Source organism: Python bivittatus, unplaced genomic scaffold (genome assembly GCF_059951505.1).
Source record: "Python bivittatus isolate LINGU-HERP-01145 unplaced genomic scaffold, Pbiv_v1 ctg000070_np1212, whole genome shotgun sequence".
In the NCBI taxonomy this organism is placed as follows: domain Eukaryota; kingdom Metazoa; phylum Chordata; class Lepidosauria; order Squamata; family Pythonidae; genus Python; species Python bivittatus.
In genome coordinates, this window is record NW_028277034.1 from 40,656,866 (window position 1) to 40,683,077 (window position 26,212).

General features: G+C 37.1%; 1 protein-coding gene across 5 annotated transcripts in view; it reads left to right on the forward strand.

Moving 5' to 3' along the window:
- The window catches only part of EMCN (endomucin), a 39,968-nt gene extending 23,717 nt beyond the window's left edge, over positions 1-16,251 (forward strand). For 2 of the 5 annotated variants that reach the window (XM_088133024.1, XM_007421654.3), the window contains 9 exons: positions 94-168; positions 1,749-1,826; positions 4,608-4,658; positions 6,914-7,009; positions 8,233-8,257; positions 10,884-10,945; positions 12,842-12,920; positions 13,362-13,435; positions 14,325-16,251. In XM_088133024.1, the coding sequence (XP_087989150.1) occupies positions 94-168; positions 1,749-1,826; positions 4,608-4,658; positions 6,914-7,009; positions 8,233-8,257; positions 10,884-10,945; positions 12,842-12,920; positions 13,362-13,389 (494 nt within the window). In that variant the 3' untranslated portion in view covers positions 13,390-13,435; positions 14,325-16,251. The remainder of the gene's footprint in view (positions 1-93; positions 169-1,748; positions 1,827-4,607; positions 4,659-6,913; positions 7,010-8,232; positions 8,258-10,883; positions 10,946-12,841; positions 12,921-13,361; positions 13,436-14,324) is intronic. The other 3 variants (XM_007421655.3, XM_007421656.3, XM_007421657.3) reach the window with 3 other exon arrangements.
- Positions 16,252-26,212: the final 9,961 nt, after the last annotated feature.

Genomic DNA, 26,212 nt, shown 5'->3' on the forward strand with positions numbered 1-26,212 from the left:
AGCTTTGATTTCCCATACTAGCATACTGATTATTCCTTTGACAAATATGTTTTGAGAACAGCAGTTAACACACTGTCATTTATCTTATCGAAGTAACAGCAGGCACAACTGAATCATCAACAAAGAATCCTATGACATCAGCATCTGGCTTGGCTCCAGTAATTTCAGGTAGGACATTTTTTTTATAATCTCATTCATAATCAAGTATCAAAAACTGACCTATTAAACAAAATATGACTACCACATTGGCAGATTTCCCTCTTCTATGATAGCTTATTACAGTTTCAACTCCCCTGCAATTCACTTGAGCACAGGTATTCTCATTGTTGTTTTCATTTTAGTTGATCAAAAGGGAAACCAGGATAGCTGTGGGGATTCATCACAGAAAAATCATATTATTGTTATTGTGCTCTGCCTCCTGAAGGAGCTGAAAATGATGCACATAAAAAGAACAACATGCAGGGGAACAAACAGAAGGTTTTGTTATAGCAGCTATACTTGTGGGAAATAATGGGAGCTGTGGTCCAAATATACCTGAAAGTACCAGGCTGGGGAAGACTTTATTAAAGTGGGTATCAATATTTTCAGAGAGTGGTTGCCATCACATGATGTTATGTGGCAGTCTGTGTGCCCCCTCCCCATTTTATTTTAAAAGTAAAAGTCACATGAAGTTTTTTCTTTTAAGTTTTCAGTAGTGCAAGAACTAGAAGTTTTATTGCATAATCTAGAATGGGAATATGTCCCTTGAAGGATCAACCCCACCCTCTCAGTACATGCCCCCTAATTCAAGGATGGGCAACCTTTCTTCTACTGAGGGTCCTTTGAAGTCACACTTTGGTTGGTGGGCCAGAGCTAAAAGTGGGTTCAGCTACCCATTCTCTTTACTTTTTTTAAACTTAAATACAGAATATCTCTTTTTCTCACTCTCCTTTTCTCTTTCTCTTTTTTTATCCCTCACATATAAAAAGATTTTGGGATGAATAGATTGCTTTTGACTGAGATCTCAGTTGATTGATTGAGGAAGATATTTGAAAATAGAAGGTTCTACCGATTGTATTAATCCAGACTAAAGAAAAACATTTCCTATTTGAATGTTCTCCATATGAAAACTACTATCTGCTTAGGGCTAGCATTTTAGAAAGAAGAGTTATGCTGAAGACACTGTTCAGCATCAGAACTTACTGAACTGTCCCTTTGATAGCCATCTACAGCCTGAGTTTATGGAGTATCCATAACTTATTCTATCTAACAATTCCAAGACTTTTTGCAATAACTCAAGTCAGCATACTGAACATCTAGACTAATTGACACATGAGATGTGTCTAAGCTGCTGAGTTTCTATGGTAGTGATAACACCTGTTACTGGCATGGAATGTGCACTGGAAATTGTAGAATCCACTGAAGAATGTGAGAACGTGAATGCAATGAAGACAGCAATAACCAATCATGCAGTTAGGTCACTCGTTCAGCACTTAATTATCTCATAGAAACTCCCTGCTCTCTACTTTTTGCAAGTGTGATAAAATTTGTTACATTGTTAGCTTTAAAATGGGGACTATCCTGCCATTCTGCTGAATGCACCAAAGGCAACCCAAACAGCACCACCAGTGGCTTCCTGTAGGGATATGATAATGTATGGATGGGCACTCTGCTGAATTCTTCCAGTCAACTTCAATTTAAAGAAACACAAAGTGATATTGAAATGTTGCTTGTGATTAACGTGTATTCACTGGGCTCATTCATTACAGACCAGAGTTCTCAGAGCAATGATATCCAGGCAAATACAACAGACAGATTAGAAAAAACAACCGAAGCTGGACGTAAAAGTAAGTGAAGACAGACTTATATATCAATATACCCAATGTCATGTAAGCTCATAACCACATCTGTCATGTTTTCTAAGAGGCATTTCTCAAGGCCATCACAAGATCCCCATATCTGAGTTTCAAAAATTTGGATGGCCACTAGATATACAGAAAATTCTAACTCTGATTTTTTTGCAGCCCAGATACAGGAACCATAGCATTTCCACACTTGGGTGATGGATCTGCACATGTTCATACTACTGTCACCCTGTGGAGTCCTTGGGGTTCTCTGAGCTTGGTTGTTTTCTGGTAAACATTTTGTTACCTGGCTAGGTAACTTCTTCAGTGCTAGAATGGAATGGGGTTTGCTCTCTGTTTATATGCTGTGGCATGCCTTGCCAGTGTTGGTGGGGGTGGGGGTTTTGTTTTGTTTTATTTTTTCCCTCTGGTAGTTCCTTGATTAGGGTATTGTTTACTGCTTGATTGTATGGTGGTAATCTTGGTGTTAATCTCTGCTTATCTGGGTGATGATTGCTGGTGGTGAGATGTTCTGGTCTTTTGTTTTCCTTTCTATTGTCTCTTTTGAATCGTGCGTAGATGTCGTTCATCTCTATGTGCCTGTTGATGACTGCCCTGTCTGAATACCAAGCTTCCAAGAATTCCTGGATTTTTGGATTTAGCTTGGTCTAAGATGCTAACAGTTTCCCAGTTGAAACTATGGTTAAGTCTGTCCATATGTTGTGAGATTAAGGAGTTTTCATCATGTCTGTTTTTTCTTTTGGGCTACTGGGTCTCTTGGTTTGCTGAAGATGTTTTGAAGGGGTTTAGTTAGCTTGTGTGCTATGGAGATGCCATGAGGTTCTAATAGTCTGTTGGTAGTTTCTGAGACGTTTCTGATGTATGGCAGTGTTATCCTTTTCATAGCTTGTGTTGGTTGTATTGTAGTAGGTTGAGTGGTCAGGCACTTTTTGATAAAGTTGTGTGGATATCCATTTTGTTGGAAGATGTTGTATAGGTGGTCTGTTTCCTTTTTCTGCTGTTCTGGGTTGCTGCAATGCGTTTTACTGCTCGTTTGAATAATGTTGTTACACAGCTCCTCTTGTGGGAGGTTGGGTTGTTAACAATGCATTGCAGCAACCCAGAACAGCAGAACTATCCCAAAGGATAACATTACTGAGTGGGAAGAATTATAAAGACCATGTGAAAAATACAATAAATCTACCAGTCATTGTCCATTCTTTGGTTTTTCAAAAATCTTGTTCACTGACTGTTTTTGGAAGTGCTCTGTACATGATTACATCATGTTATATCAAGAGCAATCTGTGTGCACAGACATATACCCAACTTCATGATAGGGGCATAACAAAAGTCAAGATGGCAATCATAACCCCAAGATCGAAGCCCCTTCCCTTTTTTACATGCAACATGAGACAGAATGAACATCATATTCCCTCTAACAGTATAATATAATAAACAAGGGAATATTGCTAACCAGGATGCCATCAACAAATATGTATCACAAAAGAATAACTACAGGTAGTCCTCGGCTTATGTCCATTCATTCAGTGACCATTCAAAGTTACTGTGGTGCTGAAAACATGGACTTATGACTGATCCTTGAAGTTCCAGCTGTTGCAGCACCCCCATGGTCACATGATTGGGATCTGGGCACTTGGGTGCCCTCCTTGGGATTATGAGGTCAGGACAAGCTGCCGTCATGTAATTGCGATTTGTGACCTTCCCTGCCAGCTTCCCACAAGCAAAATCAATGGGGAAGCCGACAGAGTAGGTCGAAAGGTGCTTCAGTAAGTCACTCGCGCCATTTTTTTCTCCTGAGGAGCCTACTATGGAGTATGACATCCCAGGGATCTCATACTCCATAGCACCCCACACACAAACACACCTGCACCCATGCGCCTGCCCACATCACCTCCTGCCCACAGCCTCTGCCAACCCTCCCAAGGCCTTCAACAGCCCTCCCAAGGCCTTCACTGACCCACACACGGCCTCTGCTGACCTGCCCATACTCCATAGCACCTGCCTGTGGCACCACCCTCCCATTCCTGGCCTGAGACTCTCACCTCTTCCCACTTAATGACCCACGTGGTCCTAGAGTTATGACAGCAACTGGGACTGCCAGGATTGCCATTGCTAAGTGATGCGGTTACATGACATCACACTTTACGACTGCATTGCTCAGTGACAGCAATCCTTGTCTCAATTGCCATCGTAACCTAAGGATTATCTAGTTTTAATGAGACTACCAGTATCATGATATGGACTATAGCAAAAGCTTAACAAAGCTTTAGACAAACTGTTATAAAAAAAATTGAATTTCTCAAAAGGAATAGATAGGGAGAGCTGAGTCTGGCAGGCAACCTGTGAAGTTGAGAAATCTGTGTTCCTCAACCTATACCTGTCCATTTGATTTTTGTTATCTAAATGAAGGACTTTGCATTTGTCTCTGCTGTATCCCATTCTGAAATTTTCACCCATTTCCACATTACAATATGGATGTATGCCTGAAACTTTAGGCTTAAATGGCAAATCCATACTATCTTCTCCTATCAAATTGTGCACACACAGCCCACTAAGAGGGAGAGATGCGAAATTATCTCTGTGTGGTTCAGAATGGGTGATAAAGTGTACAGTAAAAGAAGTATGTTTCAAAGTGGGTAGCACTAGGAAACACAAGAAAGCTGCGGTTGGTTCAACTGCTAGTTGATCACTGAAAGCAAAAAAAAAAAAAAATACAGTGGACAATGTACATGACTATACATATTTTAATTTCTTTTCCCACAGACAATTCAGCGTTAACTAATCATGAAAGACAAGAGGACGTTTCTTACAGTGGTAAATAAATGTGATGCATGCTCTCTCCTCTCAAGTTTTTGTAAGAAATGTTTACAAACTGTTGCTTGAAATGACATTGTTGTGCTTGCTGGACTGTGAAACTCAATGCAAAAACCATCTGCCCACCTACCTGCCTGCATACCTGAGAGTCTCTTTAGATTCTCCAAAAGGAGGATAGAATATGATGAGCACAAAACTAACTTCTACCATTTCTCCTGGATATCAAGGTCAACATCATATAAAGGAAAAGCTGAACCAGCCAACCTTTGCAGAGGGCAAGCATAAGAATATGTTTGCCCAAGAACTATAAAGTTATTATTCAGGGCAAAGAATCTAGTTGAGATTTTATTTACAAGGTATTTGATGCAATGTGATTAATAATGAACACATCTCCACGATAAGATATATCTTATTGTTTAATTTATAGAAGAAAATAGAATTTATGTTGTTGGGCTTGATACCCATTTCAGTATCATAAGAACATCTACACCATCTAGGCCCATCTAGGCCAGCAATCTGTTCTCACAGTGACAAACCCACTGCCCAAGGAAGCCCACTAGTCTCCCAGCAGATGGCCTTCAGAGCCAAGGCTAATAGCCATTGAGCCCTGTGACTTCCATGAGTTGGTCCAACCTTTTTTGAAGCCAGCCAAGCTGGTAGTGAATTCAAAAGTGTAATTAGATGTTGTATAAAAAAAAAAAAAAATCTCTGTCCTGATTCTTCCAAGTTTCAATTTCACTGAGTGACCTCTGCTTCCAGTGTTTTGGGAAGAATAAAATAGCTTCTCCTCGCCCCCTTTATCTACACCACAGATAATTTGTAGTCCTCAATCATGTCCCCTCCCTCTAGACATTATCTATCTATCTATCTATCTATCTATCTATCTATCTATCTATCTATCTATCTATCTATCATCTAGCTAGCTAGCTAGCTATCTCACAACTTTTTGTCATAGGAAACTTGCTCCAGCCCCTTGATCATCTTAGTTGCTCTTTTCTGAACCTTCTCTAGTTCCACTACATCCTTTTTGAAGTGCAGCAACCAGATTGAAGAGAATACTTTCAACTGACTTAGAAAGCATGTATTACTACAATTCTCTTCCTTAAAAGGGAGACATAGGGAAACCAAAAAATTCAAGTTCTTCCACACTAATTAAAAAGCTGAAATTGGAATTATAGATTTATAACCCACTTTTCAGCAATGTTTTTGTAAGATGGAGCATCACCTGAAAAATATGTTTTGCATGACCAAAAAGACATACAAAAGGAATGTTTACTTTATATAAAATTTACGTATGCTGAATTACATGGAAACACAAACAGAGACAAAAAAATCCTATAATTTAAAAACAGGTAATGTATCCTTCAGCACAATGAAGGGTGTGATCAGTTGAACTTTTTGTTTTTTACGGATGGACAAAGTCTATGAAAAAAGGAATGTAAAGAGTTGCCCCCAAACTCTGCCTGTAAAGAGCAAAGTCAGAAAGGTGGGTGGGGTTTCAAGGAGAACAAGGCCTTCATCAATGGCTAAAAGCAATGGTCTAGTATCTTGGCAGCCCAAAACATATCAGCTGCTGGAAAAAAAATGGGGCATTTAAAATCCATATTCAACAACAGATGGGAGGCATGAAAGAGACAGAAAGAGAGAGAGAGAGAGAGAGAGAGGGAGAGACCTTATATCCACTCTCTTGAACATATTTACAGAAACTAGTATTATGATGGGGGAGAGGTATTCACTCCCATTTGTAATCTGTTCTTCTAATTCACATGGGGGAAGCATCTTAATCTTCTTAAATTCTGGCAGAAATTGTTTCTGTGTGCATACATGCAGCCAAGATACTGCTATTTACTGCAGACTTTGGAATAGGGGAGGAAATCAGATTTTTTCCCCCTTCCATTAAGGCTGCTTGCCTGCCATCTAGTGGTTGTGCTGAAATATAGAAAGCCTAACAAATTACTTGGGGGGGGGGGAATGCCTTCAACCCCTGGCACTACAGAAGTCCCTGCAGTTTTTTTTGGCAAGAATTCAGAAGTGGCTTGCCATTGCCTCCTTCCTAGGACTGAGAGAGAGTGACTGGCCCATGGTCACCCAGCTGGCTTTGTACTTATGGTGGAACTAGAACTGGGTTTTCCGAGAATTCTTTGAGAATTCTTGCATCAAGGGTGGATGGGAGGGGGTGCTGTATTTCAGATGTTTAAAGATGCACAGGTGTTGTAAAGTGTGTGAAATAAAATAACTACCTTCATTACATACAGGTATTATTTTGCCAGTTGTCATTGCCCTAATAGTAATAAGTGTCATCGTATTCCTTTTAATGGCTTTGTACCGAATGTGCTTGAAGACAACACCAGGTATGTATGTACATGTATATTCTTTAAAAAATAAAAATGTAAATGTATATAACATAATAAAACACACAGATGTAGGATGAGGGTATCTGGCTTTATAATACAGTACTTGAGAAAATATCTTGGATGTCAACTGAATGTGAGTCAGCAATGTTAGGTGACTATTTTAACAAAATAGTTTCCAAATCATGAGAAATACAATTTTTTTCTACTTGATTCTACTTTGGTGGGATTCCATCTGAAGTATGGCAGGCAGTTCTGAGTGTCCCACTTTAAGATAGGATTTGGAGAACCTGGAACAGTCCAGAGATGGCAACAAGGAAGATAGATATATAGATATAGATATAGATATATAGTGAAATGGGAAGCATATAAATTTGATTAATAAAATAAATATAAATCAATCAATCAATCAATCAAGGAACCACAAACTAAAAGCTATAATGAGAAGTTGAAGGAGCTGATAATATTTAGCCATGAGAAGATCAAGGGAGAATATTATAGCAGTCTTTAAATACATGAGAGGATGTCCCATGGAAGATCAAAAACTGTTCTTAATTGCTGCAGAGTATAGGACACAGAACAATGTGTTTAGTGACATACTGGACAACCATTTGTGGGGGACCCTTGACTTTGGATTCCTGCATAGAGCAGGAGGTTGGATTTAATGGTGTAAAAGTCCTCTTTCAGGTCTAGTAGCCTCTGCTTCTATTTGCTGGAAACCTAACCTGATATCTGTTAAAGTGCTTCTGAGATTAGGTGAAGGAAGATGTGGAGCCCTACAGCTAGAGATTGCCCATCCTACCTATTCTTATGAAAACTGCTAGAAAAACTTTCTTATAAAGATATGGAAATCAAACTGTAGCACCCATGGCTAAAGACTGCTATATACCTCACAGATTAGATTTCAGATACCATTCACAAAAACAACTTTAAAAAATGAACCAGAAATAAAACAATTGGAGCCAGTTCTAAATATTCTTAGAAGAAATTATAATTAGATTCATATTGATCCAGAAAGTTCATCTATAAAACCTGTAAACATTACTGATTTTAGACCACACTCAAATTTCATATTTTATAGAGTTCTCTATATAAGAAGGGCAAAAATCCTGGTACATAAAAGAAAATATTTCTCACATACCATGTTGGACTAGAAATATAGAAAGATAATGTAACATATCATGGTGGACTAGAAAGATAATGTGAATTTAAATTCCTTCCAGAGAGGCAAGAGAATGGAACTGAACAGTAAGTTATTTCCCTTTTCTTCCATCCATTCTGCTCATTTATGTTAAAACATGTTAAGCATGTTAGGTCACAGTTTCTCTAACAAGCCAATTTTGAAAAGAGTGATGTTGTTCACCTGACCTTTCAGCCCTCTACATTTATCTTTCAACAGTCTGGCCCCACTTCTTCCAGATGAATGTAATTTTGAGAGTACAAAGGCAGGGTGTGGGAGTTGAAGTTACATAACTTGTATGCAGTTACTCCATGGAGTTTCAAGTCAGCTACATGCTCTTTCATGTGTACTTTGATTCTCAGTGTGTGACGAGCTGCAACTGCTCTGTACTCATAGTCATTGTTCTACTTTGTGCAGCAATAACATTTCTCAGAAAACTTTTTTTAAAATTCCCTGCTACACACACACACACTTCAGAAAATGTAACTTTGCAGAATTTCATCCAAACATTTTCTTCTATGTCTGCATATAATACATGACAATTACTATTTTCAGGGTACAAAAAACCAGATTACTGCTATCACTTGCAGCTAAGGAAGAGAGGGAGACAGTTTTATCACCCTCATTGTTAGTATTCAGCCCCATCTTGGAGAAAATATTGGAGAATTTGTCTCCAACCTTGTCACTGAAAGAATTCGGAAAAACGACCCCATTTCTCAACCCACAGATGCCTAGATTTTCAAGGAACCCCTTCTCACAACTGTCTAAGTCATAGTTACTGGTTCAGTTTACCAGCATAGGCTTGTTTGGACTCTAAAAACCCAGGAGAAGATGAGAGAAGATGAGACAATTGACTTCTTCATTGTCTTCAAAACTGTCTATCATTCAGGCCATGACTTTTATGGTAATTCACTGAACAGTTTTAGTGCTTGTAAAGTTGTTTGCAGACCACCTGACCTGATTTATCATCCCAATTCATGATGAAGTTCTGGAACTCTAGAGAGCATTTCCAATTCTCTAACAATCCTTACCTTGTCTAGACTTGGGTTTACTCTTTCCTGGTTGGAGACTGTTCCAAAAATTCAAGTTTGCACAGACCTAATTGTAATCTTTTTAATTAAATTGTTGATTAACTAATCCAGATGGATGTCTTTGAAAGTTTCAGCATGTTCTTTACTGCTGACCCAAATGCCAAGCTGACATCTGTAAAAACAATAGTACCATTTTTAAAATCCTCTTTGAAATCATTCATTTACCTCTGGAAAATCTTCAAGGCAATCTTGATAGTATTCTCCAAATGGGATTATGAATATTGTTTGCTTGGCTTTGCTTTGCTTTCAACTAGGCTTGGGTTTTACCCCACTCCCCAACCCTGTCCAGTTTAGAAAATGTAGAACTGCAGTTTTATGTGATATTGACAAAGAAAGTGCACCAATTATGGGTGTGTTTTGTTACGGTCATTAGTTATATGTGGGAAAGTCAAACGCAAGTTGCTAAGACTTTCCAAAACACCTCAGGTTGTAATCTAATGCTTTTCATATTAATTCAGTGACATCCCCCAGAATTAAATGATTCTTCCTAATACATTTGCATTGGAGCGGTCCGTGAAGGAACAGATCACCGTTCCTTTCCTACTGCCCCTTGAGAGCAGGATATAATCCATTGCCTTTTTATGCTGGATACAGGATTCTTTAAAAATCTTCCCAGTATAGAAGCCCAGCTTAGGATTCTTTGCTGGGTGGAGGGAAACAGGCTATTCTTTTTTCCAGTCCAGCACAGAAATGCAGTCAGTGGCCCACAAAGAAAAAAAAAATCTCCTTATACCTTCACACCATGGAGGACAAGCAGGGTGACAGAAAGAACAAGATATTTCTCTATGTTTTCTCTAGCTAGCAGGAAAGGGGGGAAATTACTGATATATTGCATTCAAAGATATCTAATTTCACTTTTTTAACCAATACGCACAATCCAATTTTGTAATGCAATTTCTTATTATTTTAAAAAGTACATTAGAAAAAAATCTCCAATAAAATGTATATATTCATGAAAGCAGTGTACAACATGCCTTATATTGTGAAAATCATTTATGTTAGAGAAAAGTGCACATGTTTAGAGAAATGTGCATCAAAATACACAAGAATTCCCAAGTTCAATGAACTGAACTTGAAATGAAGCTGAGAAGGACCAAACTGAACATATTTGCAAAAATGTGAATCTGAAAGAAACATTGATGGAATTGCCCATTCCTATGGCGGCTTGCCTACATTCTAGCCAGAACCAGATTTTAGACAGAATCAGGCAATAATTTGACATGGCAGATGCTCAGTGGAAGTGGCTTTGTTGTTCCTCCTGAGTTGCCAAGCCATTTCCTTCTGTGACAGGACAGCTCAGAGTTCACATGGCTCATTTTCATTCTTTAAATTGGCCTGCTGACATTAGACATGGTAAAGGATGCTATTCCATCACCAAGATTGAAGTAAATCAGTCAAGGCTCCTTCTACATGAGGAATGAGAGTAGAAGATTGTGAGGGCAAGGTGTCGGAGGAGGAGCAAAGCTAGGCAGGAAGAGCTATAAGTTAGATCCAGCCAACAGTTTATCAATTCTCCTGTCCTGTACCACCCTCTATCCACTTCCATATCATGTATCCTTTGCCTTCATGAGACATTTGTCAATCCTACAACACCTCCCAACAGAGCCCCATCGGACAAAGAGAATGTGAAACTCATTTCTGTTAAGACAACTTCTCCAGACTCAGGTAAGTCATGTTTATTTGTCACTAGATAGGTTGGGAAGTAAGACCAGCCTTTTAAACATTCAGTCAGATTTAAACAAAATATCAGGGCTATATTTAGAACAGATAATAGGGCTATGCTTGCTTGAAAAAGATCAGAATCTTGTATGAGCCCAGCACATGTCTGTTATTCATTAAATCAACCCAACTGGTTTCAGGCTTCTGCATGAGTGTGGAATAAAAGATGCCACTGCTTTGAGAAGCCAGATCCTTAATGTTAATGGGAAGGAGACATAGCCTTTTTTAAGGCTCTTGCAGAAACCTGAAATAAGTTGGGCTGCTTTCATGAATAGCAGATAGATGCTCTGCTCACATAAAGCCTGACTCACTTCTTCCAATTCTTCACATAATGCACAGCCCTAACAGACAATCTGTTAAGACCAGTATCAACCACACTGAAGAGGAAAGCTTCTCTGGATGAAAAATGCATGAACAAAATTATAGGAAAAGAACATTGCTTTGGCTGTTTGTTCAGAATACTTGGTTTCCCCTTTTGGATATGATTATGCCTTTCACATAAGTTTTAGCCATTTTCTTGAAAACAGCACATCTGTGGACCAAAAGAAATGGCTGGAACCTTCTCCTAATCCATTTATGTCATAAATTGTTTGTTATTAGAGATCTTTCACTTATAAATAAGCCCTGATTTTAAAAAATAAAACAGGACTTGAGAAAACACAGTTTGAAAACCACAACTATGAAATGATCAGACTGTTCCCCTTAGCCTAAAGTTTTCAGACTTGGAATAACAGAAGAATAACATTGACAAGGTTTTTTAAAATTAATAAATGGAAAAGAGAGCTTTCGGTGCCTCAGAAGACTCCTGACTATAAGTTTTTCTTCTGTTGAGCAAATGCTCAATAAACTCATTACTGAACTGTGTTGTATGCATACTATATTTGGAAGACATCTGAGTCATTGGCATTTTAGGAACATTATTTTTTTTCTCTTCCCTCTCATCCAGTTAATTTGATTCATATTTAATACACTTTTTGCAGTTGGCTTTTCAAAATTTTAATGCATTTTCAGTTCACACATTTCCATAAGCATAAAATCCACTTTGCCCTTTCTGGTCTTGTGAAATATTCAACTTTTCTATAAAAGGGCTTAAAAGTAAAAATTCTCCAGCCTCCAAGTCTCCCCTGAGAGATTTCTTTCTTATACATGTAATCACATTTACCTTTATCCACGTTTTCTGAAGAAAATGAAGCTCCCTCCTTCAGATGTCAAAACAGAGCATCCAGGGAACAGCCGTTTTATAAAACGGAAATGCAAGAAAGATGGGCAGCAAAATTATAGTCCAGTGGGATCCGATGTGAATGCAACAGTAAAATAAGACTGTTTAACCATAGCTAAGGATTATGACTGCACTGATTAAAATAGTTCAGTACAGGAGAACTTGGATTTAATTGGCAAAGTCCTCTTCAGGAGGAAGAGCAACTCTTCACATGTTAGCTTTGGTTCCCAACATTTCATAGATAGAGTGGCCATTGCTGAGAATTCCAGGAGTTGAAGTCTATACACCTGGGGGAGCTCCAGGCTGAGGGGAGGCTACTGTATATACTCAAACTCCATTCTATTTTCCCTTGGTTGATTTTACAAGCCCATATTAAGAGCTTGCAAAAGAACTGCAGCCCCCTCCACCCCCACCACATCCCCTGTTAATAAACCAGTTTATTATGAAGCATAGATTCTGTATTCTCTAATTATAATTCAACAGACTAATGATACTAACTAGTTTTTGAAGGCTTTGTCTTACATAATTATATTTTAATGTAATGTTTGTATTCTGTTTTTCATCTCCTGCATATTTTAAGCCACTGCTGTTCCCCATTAATCTTTATTTTCCTTCTGGGCTAGGCATGTTCAGTTTCTTGACCCTTTCCTCCTATGACTTGCCTTTAGGCATGTCATTACCTTTGGAATCCTTCAAACCAATGTGAGTACTCCCATTGGTTATCAAACAGCAGCCTAAAGACTGGACTACTTCCCAATGTGCTTAGAAGAATGATTTCAATGTGTGCCCTTCAAGTTGGGATTAAGTTGCTTCCGGGGTGGGAGTCATCAAACTGGTGGAATATATCCCAGCCTCTTCCTGTATAGTAATGTGGAATATTTTTATATTTAAGCAAAAGGGTTTAGTTTTTATTTATTTTTTTTTGCAATCTTAAATGAGTACCTGTTCTTATTACTGAATTGTGCATTAATGTGCATTATGGATCTGCTAGATTAATATGTAGGCCATCCTTTTTTTTTTGGAATAGATTTAATTTATATAGCTCTTCTTCACCAACTGAAATGGCCTGTGGCTAAGACAAAAAACTTCAATATGATTATATCTGGACATTTACTGAAACGATGCATATTTTCATTTTCTTAGCAGAGCAGACTTCTCAAGGAAGGAATAAAACTCGGCAGCATAACGATTCCACCCCATGCCAGGGCAACCAACATGTACGCTCAAGATTTTATTTCTATCTGCTAAACGCTGAATGAATATTTCTCATTTTCAGTGGCAGTCAGTAGTTTTTTGTTGAAAAAGGTGGATAACCTTTTCTTTAGGTAGCTTAAAGGTTTGGAGCAAATATTGTTATGGGTTCCCAAAGCAATGAAGGCAAGTGGATAAATACCTTAGGGGACTCTGCTTGCCCTTCAGAATATCAAAAACAGAGCAGACTCTCAGTGTCAGTTATGGATAGCAGCTGGGCTGCCTTGGAAATGGTCTACTGTAATTGTATAAAGGTCATTTAAGAAAAGAAATATAACATGAAAATCTGATGTTGCTCTGCAGGGAGAGTGCCCCTGACAAAAGATCAGTGATCTACAAGGGAGTTTCTTATGGAATTCCATGAGAGAGATGTTATGGGTGCTATAATTCAGAGATGGGTGCTATAAATCTATTACTTGGGGGCGGGGTCATTTCAAAAGTTCTCAATAAGGAATCAGAGAGATGTATCTTTCCCCTTTTTTTAAGAAGGAAAAAAAAGAGGGTAAAATGACAACTGAGGAAAAGGGATACCTCTACATTCTTTTTTGTCTATGGAAGTTTCCATTAGCCTCCTTTTGTGGATAAGTGACTTCTGCAAGATTAGCCTGAGGGAATCTGGACTTTGAGAGAAATAAGGGTCCCCAATGTTCCGGTATCCGATGTGAAATAGTATCACGTTTCCAAGCAATTAATTGTGTATTCAGTAATTAAGTTTCTCAAACATTCAGCTTTGAACTTATAGATCAATAATGCAAATTATTTTAGTTTTTGCACCCTAAAAATCAGCCTAGTTGATATAATAAAGCCAAAATAAACTTGCAGTATAAACTATCTTGAAACTTTCCTTCATTTCAGATGTGAAGAATTCCTGTTTCATAGTTGAAACCATTGACCAAAGTTGGATTTTCTTGATGTGAATCAAGAGCATCTATGCATCACTGAAAACAACATTCACACTTTGTTTCTCTATAATTTTGTCATGTTGCCATGTTTTTCTCTATATACCTACTGTTTATCTCTGAAAAGGCTTTTGTACTTTTTTCTCTCTTTCTTTCTCTCTTTCAGTGTCCATTGCTCTATAGGACCTATTTATTGCTTTCCACGTATGTAAGGCAGAGGAAAATCACATATTATAAAACTATGTAAAAATGCATTTGACATTTGCTAATTCTGAAAGTTTTGTAGATAAAAATATTTTCTGCCTGTAAATAGAATTCTATGTATGCTTTCAATAATTAAATAATACCACAATATTAAATATTGTGGCCATATGCAGATCTGTGTACAGTAAGAACAAGATATTAACTTGAGTCTTTCCTTCTGTAAATACAGTAGAATCTGTCCATCCAATTCTTAGGTGTAGCAAAGATTCAAGTTATTATATCAATAAGTGACTAATCCCTTTATTATGACTAACCAAACTGGTGCAAAAGAGTCAACCACTTTTAGGTATTCCAGAATTCTCCCTCAGGGAACATGTTACAAAAACAAAAAATGGGGAAGAAACTCCAAAACGTCTTGGAGCAAGAAGACCAGAAATTATCTCCATGGGGTCTACAGCTCAGATTTGATCTTGAGACTGGAACTGTAGACAGAACCAATATGTTTGGTAGATGTAATAGATTCAGGGTTTCAGCTACTATCTAGGGACAAACAAAATGGTCACATTTGAATTGGTACTGCAGACTTGTGGCTGCAGCTCATGGCATCTTTTGGGGGCTTTCTTACTTGTTCCCTGCTTCTTGTAACAACTTGCCTTGATGAAGACTTCTGCAACTTCTTCTGCATCATTTAATAGTAACAAAAATATTACCTTAATGGGAATCCTACATTTTTTTTCTGATAGACCAACATGGCTATGATTGTTTTTTGAACCATTATATACAGCTTTATGACTTTTTTTGTGGAATGGTGGGAGAACAAGGCAAAAACCATTGTCATGCAGTCTGAACTTAGGGAAAGAAGAAGGAATATATAGTATGTATGTGTTAACACTTTTTAATATAATCTATGGGAATCTCTTGCACCAGATTTCTATTTCAAATGGCAGCTCTGGGGACTAAATTTTCCTAAGAATTTCTCACATTCCTTAATTCCCAACATTCCAAAAGGGGAGAAAGGACTACAGAATAGTGAAATTCATGATACCACCTTCTGCCACCATGACTACATTGCACAAGCACAAAGTTCAGAAAGGATTCTAGAAACCATCACTCTGTCAATCTTTATCCAGATTTTTTCCAGATTTTTTCCCTGGAGAATTGTCCTCTACTTAAAAACCAACAATACTTGGTCAGAATCTATGGCTGCTGGAACAATCCAGAAATGTAATAAACAAACAAATGGTTGTTTCAAATTTCATTTTCGGGGTGCTTTTACTAAGCATGCAGAAGTGTATCTGTTTGGCAATAAGAAAAAATAAAGCTTTTTTTTTTGCAACATTTTATCAAAGCATAAATTTGTGCATAATTAACATAGGGGTGAGTAAGACACAAATAAACAAGTTGCTGAAAGCTGTGGCAGACTTTACAGAATTGGGAGGTCATCTCATCCAACCTAGTGAAGCAAAAAATCCAACATTAAGCTAGACAGATGGCAATTCAGCCTTTGCTTTAAACCTCTAATGAAGAAGGAACAACACCCTCCCCATTTCAGTGGCTATAGTCAAACAGCTTGTACTGCCAGAGAGTTCTAATGTTTAACCAAAATCCATTTTTGTGTAATTTGAATCTGTTGTATCATGCCTCTGGATGGAGCAAAATAAAATATATTTCCTCAATCATCTACTTGACAGCCTTTCAAATATTTTAAGATAGCTATTAAATTTCCTCTTAATTGCCTCAAACCATACTAAAGTCCTTCAATTTTTCCTCATGTTCTCTAAGCTCCTCACAATTTCCACCTTCCTTTTTTGGTCATGTTTCAGTGTCTGTTAATTTCTGAAATCCTCAGATCACAATCCACTCAGAGGAGCAGTGAATGAATCAAACAGAGAGAATTGTTTCATCCCTAAACTGGGTGAGAATTTAAAAGGGGGGGGGGAATTATATTATATTGTTAAAAATTGCTTTAAAAAATGAAAATATAAATGAAATTGGAATAGGGAATCTTTGCCACTTTTGTCAGCAGAATTTCAGTAAATGGTGTCAGCTATATAAATATCAGCTATAAAAACAAAATAGAACAAAACCTTGCATAACAACTTAGTCAAAGAGCTTGAATTTCCTTGGCACAAATCCAGCTGTTACAGTTTTAGTCCAGTCTTAATCCCCCAAATAATTTCAGAAAAATATTTACCCTATTACAAGCAGTTCCTTCTTCAATGCAGCAATGTCCTGAAAATAGTATCAAATTTGACTCACTGGTAGGTGAGGAATATTTCAGATAATATTCAGAGGAAAGGAAGATGCCATGGATCTCTTTCTAAAAGAGAGATTGTAAACTTCTGTACCACAATTATTTCCACTTCCCAATCTTTCTAGAGCAAGACATTCTACTCTGCATATGCCGTTTTCTTACTATCTTCAGAAGCTTCAGGTGAAGGATGTATTTTAATCACCATTATTAATCAAGAGTCACCTACCAGTCTGGTCAGCTTCTCTATGTAGAATGCAAGAAGAGCAACATCTTGTTCTTCAGATAAGACAACAGAATATTCTGCTACTTGGGAAGCCCACTATATTCCCATTCATCCATGCTATGTGGATGTACTGTATGATACATTGAACCTAAACTATGGGTTCTCTCTTCATTGTTAGTCATAACTACAAGTGGTAAGCATAGTTTTGAAAAGCTTGCACTCTTGGAAACATTATCTATCAGCAAAGACTGAGTAGACATTGACATTCCTTATTATCTTATTTGCTGTATTACCAGGCCAGCAATAAAGCATGCAGATTTGGGGTTTCTACGGGTCTCTGCTTCATATCGTCAAGGAAAGGGGGAAAAAATAATTTTTCATACTATGGCTCTCTTCTCCAACCTAAACAACCCTCTGTTGTTTAGATTTCTACTTATAATCTAATCCCCAGCAAGCATACAGTGGTCATCAGACGAAGATTATAGGAAATAAACCCAATGCATTTGGAGGGCACCAAGAAGAGGAAAGTTGAACTAAGTAGATATGTGAACTTCTATGGATGGAGATAAATCATGCCAATAAAATGTACATGAAACAGACCAGAAATAAAATAAAACAGACCAGAAATAAAATAAAAACATTTGCTGATAGATAATGTTCAGTTGGCACCTTTTGCTATGATGCCCATAATAGTTATAATCCAGTACATCTGGATTTATTATATTTGGAAACACTGACATAAAATGTTTAATAGCTGAACAATCATGGGGTCATGGAAAACCATTAAGGCTTGTTTGGGTTCACGAAAGTTGAGAGAGAAAATTGGAAGGAAAAAGCAAGCAATGTGAATAATTTCTTATAACATGACCACTTTATAACATAGCAACTATCATTTATGTGTGATTTATGCATATTTCATTTATTGATAATATTTATAAGCTGCCCATTCCACATGGACTCTGGGCATCATACAGTAGTTCAAAATGTAATACAATAAACACAAATCAACTAAAATAATAACATGCAACTGACCAAGACTGGTCACTCAAGCAAAGTTACAGGCCAAAAGCTTATGGGAACAGTACCAGTTTAAGTTGCTTTCTGAAAGCAAGGAGGTTGCAGCCACCTGTACTTTAGGACGTAAGGTGTCAGTCCTGGTTTTTCTTAAACAACTTTCTTGCAAATTTTTCCCTTTTTTCCTATTAATAAACTGCTGTACTTAAAAAGTCCTTTCTTATTTTTCTGGTATTGTCCTATTCATGATTGTGCATTTATTTAATTTTGCTTGTGGTTATTACAGGCAAGGAAAAAAAATCTAGCTTAAACTGTTAATTTCAAATACAGGGGAAAAAAATCTGAGAAGGCTAATGTATATAGTACAGGAAGGTAAGGTAAGATAAATTATATTACAGGGACCAATAAAATGTGCATGAAATAGCTTATTGTTTTTAATTTGTCATGGATTAAGGATCAACTATCAACATCTTTACACTTTTACTTATTCCAAATATTTGTTTCTCCCTTTTCTTAATCTCTCTCTCGCTTTCTCTTCCCCCTCCCCCCTTCTTTTTTTTTAATCTGCACTTTCTGACTAGGAAAAATGATGACTTTTTGAAAACTGATGGGAAGAGTGGTTTTCATCATACATTAACTTTTATACTGTGGGAGAGTTGATAAATGCTGCAGGCAGGTAATTTTAGACCTTGGACTTAATGGTCTTAGAAAAGCCCCAGGGCCCTTTTAGTACTCTGAGAAGCCTGAGTCAGAAATTTCATTTGATTCCCTACCCATACCCTTTGCCTCCTATTTCTTCCATTATTTTGAAATCAATGGCCCAATAAATGGAAGTAAGGGGAAACCCAAACCACTGTAATACTATGTAATACCAGGTGGGATTCTCTTTTAACTCTTCAGTTTCTCAACCTGGAATGAACAGCTTCATTCCCCTTTTTGAATAGAGGCCCAAACTGTTGTATTAATTTAATTGTGAAGTCCACAGCAAGCATTTCTGTTCTTCCCTCCACTTAGTTTAGATACAAAGGAAAAACTAAAAAAATAAAGTATAAAACAATTTTCCAATTCTGCTTTTGAAAGAGAAGAAAGGAAATACAATTTTACATTTCAAACTCATCACCACAATTTCAAGAACGTAAAGGAGCTTGTTTCAAATGCTTTTGTGTTAGCCTGGAAGTAGAAGTACCTGTTTGTTTTATATAGATACCACTATGCTCATCTCCATTTTTGTGCTCCTGACTATAAAATGCTTCTGAAAATAAAAAGAAAAATTACTGTTGAGCTCTGGTTGCAATATCATCACTCCATCTTCTTTTCCCACCACCTTCCTTTCGCTGGGTAATCACTGCCTGTTACCCCGTTTTGAACTCTTAGTCTGTCCTCTTCTGTTCCCGGCAAGTTCTCAATACCCTTGGTTACTGAACACGTGAAGTGATATTAAGAATGCTCAGGCCATAGAGAATAACAATGTGCCAAGCACACATCTCAGCTGACATTTTATCAGTACCAGTTTTAAGGTGGGCTACATAAATACTGATTTATACAGTTCATTCCATGGTCCAAGAACCTTGCAGAGAAAGGCATAGTGCTCTTTTCAAATGCATAAGCCTGGTAGGATTGCTTTAGGATGGACTTTTGGGCAGCATTTTCATATAATAATACAGTAATATATTATATATGTATACAATAAATAATTAATATTTATATATGTATTATTTAATAAATATGTTCAATAATATGTTCAATGTAAGCCTTGGAACCTAGTATCATGCAATAAGGTTAGAGTTAACGCCCAAAGATCAGGGAAGGATAAGGCAGTAGCCAGCATCAGGGATACTAGAACACTCCAGAATTCAGGCCCATGTTCCTCAGACAAGGTTCAACTAGGAGTGTATATTCCTTCCTGACCACCAGCAGCCAACATGGCTAAGTGGTATCAGTCCAGAAATTGAGAGTTCTTCATTGGCTCAATCACCATAAAGGACAGCTTGCAAATAAGGGATAAGTGGGGCTGGCTCACAGATTCTCTGTTGCATCTTCATGTGTTTGGTACCTAACAGCATTGGAAATCTGATTAGAAGGCTACAACGGTATTTGAATTATTGCTTTGGTCAAACAGGCAAGCAATGACCAAAGCAATTATGGGACAAAAGAAATTTGATGAACAATGTTTTTCCAAAACCATCTTTAATTCTCTTAAATGCAACATTGTACGTCTATAATGCCACCACATATTATTTGTTTCTAATTATGGCCTTAGTGCTCCAAACACTATTTCTAGAGTTAATAACTGAATGTTTCATTGCTGATGTTTTTTTAAAGCAATTCAGTACCTTCTTTGCCGATAGTTAATTTATCTGAAAAAATCAGATAACCTGAGTGGTATGAAAAAATATTCTTTTGACTGAATAATAATAATATTAATATCAATATTAATAATAATAATAATAATATAGAGGTTATTTCCAGATATTTCAAATGTGCTGTTTGAGGAAGTTATGCCAAATTGGATCTCCCATTCAGCATCTAGCATCAACAGATAACCAGACACCTTTGAATATGGCAATTTCTATCCATCTTCTTCAAACTTTCCAATGTGGAATTATAGATCTGGATTCAGAATCTACGCTGATTAAGACTTTAACACTCTTGTCATTGTTAGAAGGTTAAACCTATTGATTTTAGAATGCCTTCTAAATTAAGAAAGATTTATCGTACTTGAAATTTCTTATCCTCTTGTCATTTTTTGGCTTAGTAATCATCGAGCTCCTTACAGATAATACTTAAAGGCCATTTGCAAATGTGGCCATTTGCACATATTTGGAAGTTATCCCTATAGTTTTATCTATACTTTCAGACAAGTTTGTTGTATGCTAATAACATTATGCAGACAAGCATGCAAACGTTGGAAAAATTCCTCACTCAGAATTGTTTATCTAAACCTTATTTAGTATTGTCCTTAAAGAAAAGCATGAGACCTAAATAAATGAGTATTTATAAATAATGTTGCTGCAGAAAGTCAACAATCACTGCATCCTATAGACTGTACTGCTATTTTACTAGAAAGAATAATGTAACTTTTATGTCCAAATAATGCTACAAAAGTTATGCTGCTCTGCAATGTTTTGTTTTGAAAGGAGAAACCAGTGGTCCTCCAGATGTTGCAGACCTATCACTCCCAGCAATTCCAGTCACTGTAATCAAAGTTGAAGAATGCTTGGAATTATAGGGCTTATCCATACATCCTGCTTGCTGTGGCACAAAGATGCCCTGCTCGCTGTTTCTCAAGGGTAATCTCACAACATAGCCTCTATCATGTAGTCAACCTGCTTTTGAGCCAGGCTGAAGTTGAGCTAAGGTATTCAGGCATGAAAATATTGTTTTCCCTGGTACTGCAGCACAAGATCTCCCATACAGGCTTTGTATACACTGTGGAGCAAGAGCCTTTCACAGCCAGCAATCAACTGAGTTCCAATTGGCCTGGTAGGTTTGCTGTGAGATCCTCGTTGTCAAAGTCCGGTCAGTGTCCTCTGTATTTCCATGACCATTTGGGCTGTAGATATGAAATTGGACACTTTGCTTGCAGAGCAGGTTTTGGGAAGGGGATGACAGAGCTTGGAATACTGACTTCATGTAAGGCAGAATGTTGGTGTTCCAGAAGTCCAATATACCTACTAGTAAGAAGAACTTCCCTCAGCATTTTTTTTTTAAACCACAATTATCAGCCCCCACAAGAATTAAAATAGTTTGCTCCACTGATGGCCTGTCTTCTCATCATGGTAATAAATAATTAAAATGGCAGCTTACACTCCAAGCCCAGCCCTTCCACATGTTCTGGGCAGCAGTTGGTTGTTGATTTCCCCATTGGTAGGTGATGCTGGGTAAAAGAGGAAAGTTAGCCAGGAATCCACTAATCACTGGTTTAAAAATAATCCATGTTATATTCTATGAAGGCAAAAACATACTAAACTTACTGCTGCAGCAAAATGAACAGTAGGCTGTGGGGACAAGTGACTCAAGTTCTCTGCCTCTCTCTTATGTAAATCCCTAGAACTTTAGCTTAAAGGTTTTCAATATTTCTGAAGTACCAAAATTCACTACAACATTTATTTCCCAAATGTCTAGCAATCTTATTATCTTAGCTAGCATGACAAATGACCATCTTGGGTCCTAACGATGGAGTCCAATATGTAGACAGTTGCCCAGTTGTTTCTACAGGGTATAGAAACAAAAGTCTTATCTGAACTTACAGTTTACTGAAAAAGTGGGCTACAAATGTGACTCCTAAAAGAGTGTGTCCATATCTTGAGAGCAATGCACAAGAAGGTCTTCTCATGCAAGCTAGAAAGACAGGCCGCTGAGAGGAATCATAAAGACCTCTCCTGCAGATCATAATAGTTCGTACTGGGTGTGGTCCCTCTAGAGCAGTATTTCTCAACCTTAGCAACTTTAAGATGTGTGGATTTCAAGTCGCAGAATTTCCCAGCCAGCATGCTGGCTGGGGAATTCTGACAGTTGAAGTCCACACATCTTAAAGTTGCCAAGGTTGAGAAACACTGCTCTAGAGAGTCAGGCCCTAAGCCATTTGGAACTCTAAGATTAATACCAACACCTTACATTGTGCCTGATAAGCAGCTGGCAACCAGTGTGAATCTTTCAATATAGAGATTATAGTCCATTTCAAAACAGATTGAAAGCCTCACACTGCACATAGCATAGTAGTCTAGTGGTTCTTTTTGTTCTGAGATACAGAGTAACTGCATGAAACAAGAGGAATCACACCTTGGTTATAGAGTTGATACTTATTCATTTTTCCTAGTCTCCAGGGGGCCCACATCCGGGGCCCCCAGTTTAGATAAGTTTCCAAGTAAAAGCATATCTACCTAATATACTATTATATATCTAATATATATCTATTATTTAATAAATATTATATAATATATATATTATATATTTTTTATATTATAATAATTATATATATATTATATATATAATATATAATATAAACATTATAAATATTAAATATATATAATATGTAATATAGTATTTGGATTCTAAGTCCCATGTCCTGGACTACAGCTTTTAGAAGGATGCTCAGCCAGTATTTTCTTTAGCTCTTTTATGGGTTAGCACAGATTTGGGCAACCTACAGTACCTGAAAACTAGCAAACAATAGCAGATTGATTTTTGGAATGAAATAATCGAAGACTGCAACAGCCTCTTCCTGGCATTTTGAAAACATCTCATACTGGCCGTCTCTGGAGTGGAATTGACTTTCTACATCAGCTGTCTCCCCAAAGTAATTAAAGTGTTTTAAACCAGGCTGCCCCATCCTCTATTCCAGAAAATATATCTCTGAGCCTCAGAGCAACAGCACAACACCCTCAAGGTTGTTGTGGTTAGTGGCACATATTATCACAACACATAGCCTGGAGCTGCAAGAATTCAGGGTTGACATAAGGAAGGAAAATGCAATTTCAGGGTTAAGGAGCACCACCTTTAAATGCTATATGGGGCTATCACACTGCAACTGGTAGTAGATGGAACCAAGATAAAAAAAAATCTCTAAATTAGATTTCAATTCATTTACATTTAAATATATTTAAACTTATATGTAGCTAGCATGATTATTTAGAGTACATTTAATAATTTAATCTTCTATCACCTTAAAATTTACAATTTACTAAGAACTTTGGGAGATCTATGGGAAGCAATGCATTCAGGAGATGCCAGTGACTGTACGGACTCCAATTCTGACCCACCATATGGTGTGCTTAGCCAAATTCTACCCATATTCTTATCATTCCATGCAGTGCCTAACTTGATAGTTTGCTGTCTTAGATTTCTAGCTTTCATTAAAATAAGCAGGCTGGGGTGGGCGGAGCAATTAGAAAAAAATGTGTGGAGCAATGTTATGTACCAATTGTCCCAGAAAGTACTTCTATACATGCTCATGCTCAGAAATGTTTTAATCATTATTACATATTTTCCAGGATAATGTGTAACAAGGAGTACCAGAATAGAATATTCAGTTCAGATTAATTCCTGGCTTATGAAAATGACATAATCTCTACTTTTTAAAAATAACCCTGCAGGAAATAATATTGTTGGAGGGAATGAAAGGACATATACAATATGCTGAATTGGACAGCTAAAACCCTCCAACAATATTGATTATTTTCTTAACTGACATAGTATCAGTTATCTCCACCTGTCTACCCACCCTGCTCCCTGATCTCCAGAAATATTAATTCACCTTCCTCAAGAGGATTGCTGCATACTGGAAAGTAGAGTTTTCAAGTCCTTCACCCTGAACAAGATATGGGGATATAAATTAAGTTGTTAAAATCTACATTATTGCAGTTGTAATAAAAAAAGTAGTGAGAAATTATGAGGTCAAATTACCGTAAATGTTTGTTTAGATAAACTCACTTTGCAGCCCACTTTTAAAGCACATTTGTCTCAAAGTACCAGGTGTTTCACTGATAATACAAAACCTTAGGGAAAAGGAAGAGAAAGAGGAGATAGGGAGAGAAAGGGAAAGAAAATAAGCCTAACATTGGAGCTTCCGGTGGAGAAAAATGACAGACTGATGCTCTCCAAAGTGCAGAAAGCCACTGTACTGAGAACACTGGCTGGGAGGTGAATTCCAGCCAGCGCAATCTTCCTGGACCAAAGGAAGTTCGATAGATAAACCACATGTGTTCCTGATGGCAATTCCTTCTGAGTTAAGTGCAGAAACTGAAATTTTTTTGCAGCTGGCTCAGGGGTTGAGTTGCCAGGAGACCTGGAATTCCATCTATGCTCCTAACTGCGGTGGAGCCTTATGCCTTGCTTCTCCCTATTTCTTAATCACCTTGGAAAGTAATTAATTACAGATGAAGAGAGATTTCTTCTGCAACAAAGATAAGGTTCCTTGCGGTGAGTTAAACCTTCTTTCAAGATCACAAAAACAAAAAACAAAAAAACCAAGAGACACTTTGATTTAAAGATTCAAGAACTATTTGCTAAAAGCTCAGTTAAGAGAAGATATAAAAAAGTTTTTAAAATGGATAAGGGAACAGTCTTTTCTTCTTCCTATTTTTCTATTCCTATTTTTATTACTTTTACTTTTGATTAAAGTGTTTTGCTACAATTTTTTTATTAAGCCAGTTTAAGAGATTAGTCCAGTGTGGGGATGTTGCTAGCTATCTTTAAAGAGTCTATGTGATTGATGGAATCTGCATAATAAAGGATAAGGCACAGACTGTGACGTTTAGTTGCCATGGAGACATGATGTTTGTTGTGGTGGAAGTCATTGAGATCTACTAAAATTAAAGTGTTTCAAACAGGAAGATAACAAGGGAAAAAAAGACAGAGGTTTATCTTTTTATTCTGATGGCTTGGTACTTTTTTGTTTTTGAATTAAAAATGACTACTAGAAAAATGGCAAAAGAGGGCAAAAGAGGCTCATTAGAACAACCTACAGAAAAAATAAGTACACAAAATATACTTCAGAAATTTTTTGAGCAAATGGAAAATAAACTGGATGCTTTTGAACAAAGAATGAATTAAAGATTTGTCAAGCTAAGAGAGGAAATGAGAGAAGATGTTAAAAAGATGGAAAATTCTATAAAACAAATATCTGGAGAGGTAAAACAAATTAATGATAGAGTGGAAATTTTAGAGAGTAAGTCTGAGGTTCAAGACAGAGAGTTGGAAAGAGAATTAGAAACCGGGTTTACTGGAATTGAGAGAGAATGAATTCTGTTTGAGATTTAAAGTTGTTCCAGAAATTCCAGATGAAAATATTAGAAAGCGGCTTATTAATGTTTTGGCAAATATTTTGGATCTTGAAAAGGAAGATATAGAGGCAGAAATCAATAACATTTATAGAATAAATTCCAGATTTGCCAGGATGAGGAATGTCCCTGGAGATATTTTGGTGCACTTTCTTAGAAGGAAGACAAGGGATCAAGTCCTGTAGAAATATTTTAGTACAAGACTGAAAATGGATAATACATATATAACTGTTTTGAAAGAAATTCTATTAGAATTTTATGTAAGAGAAAAGAATATTCCTTACTGGCTGAAAAATTAAAACAGAAAAAGATCTCATTTTGATGGGATAAATTGGAAGGTGTGATTTTCACTTTTAAACAGAAAAGAT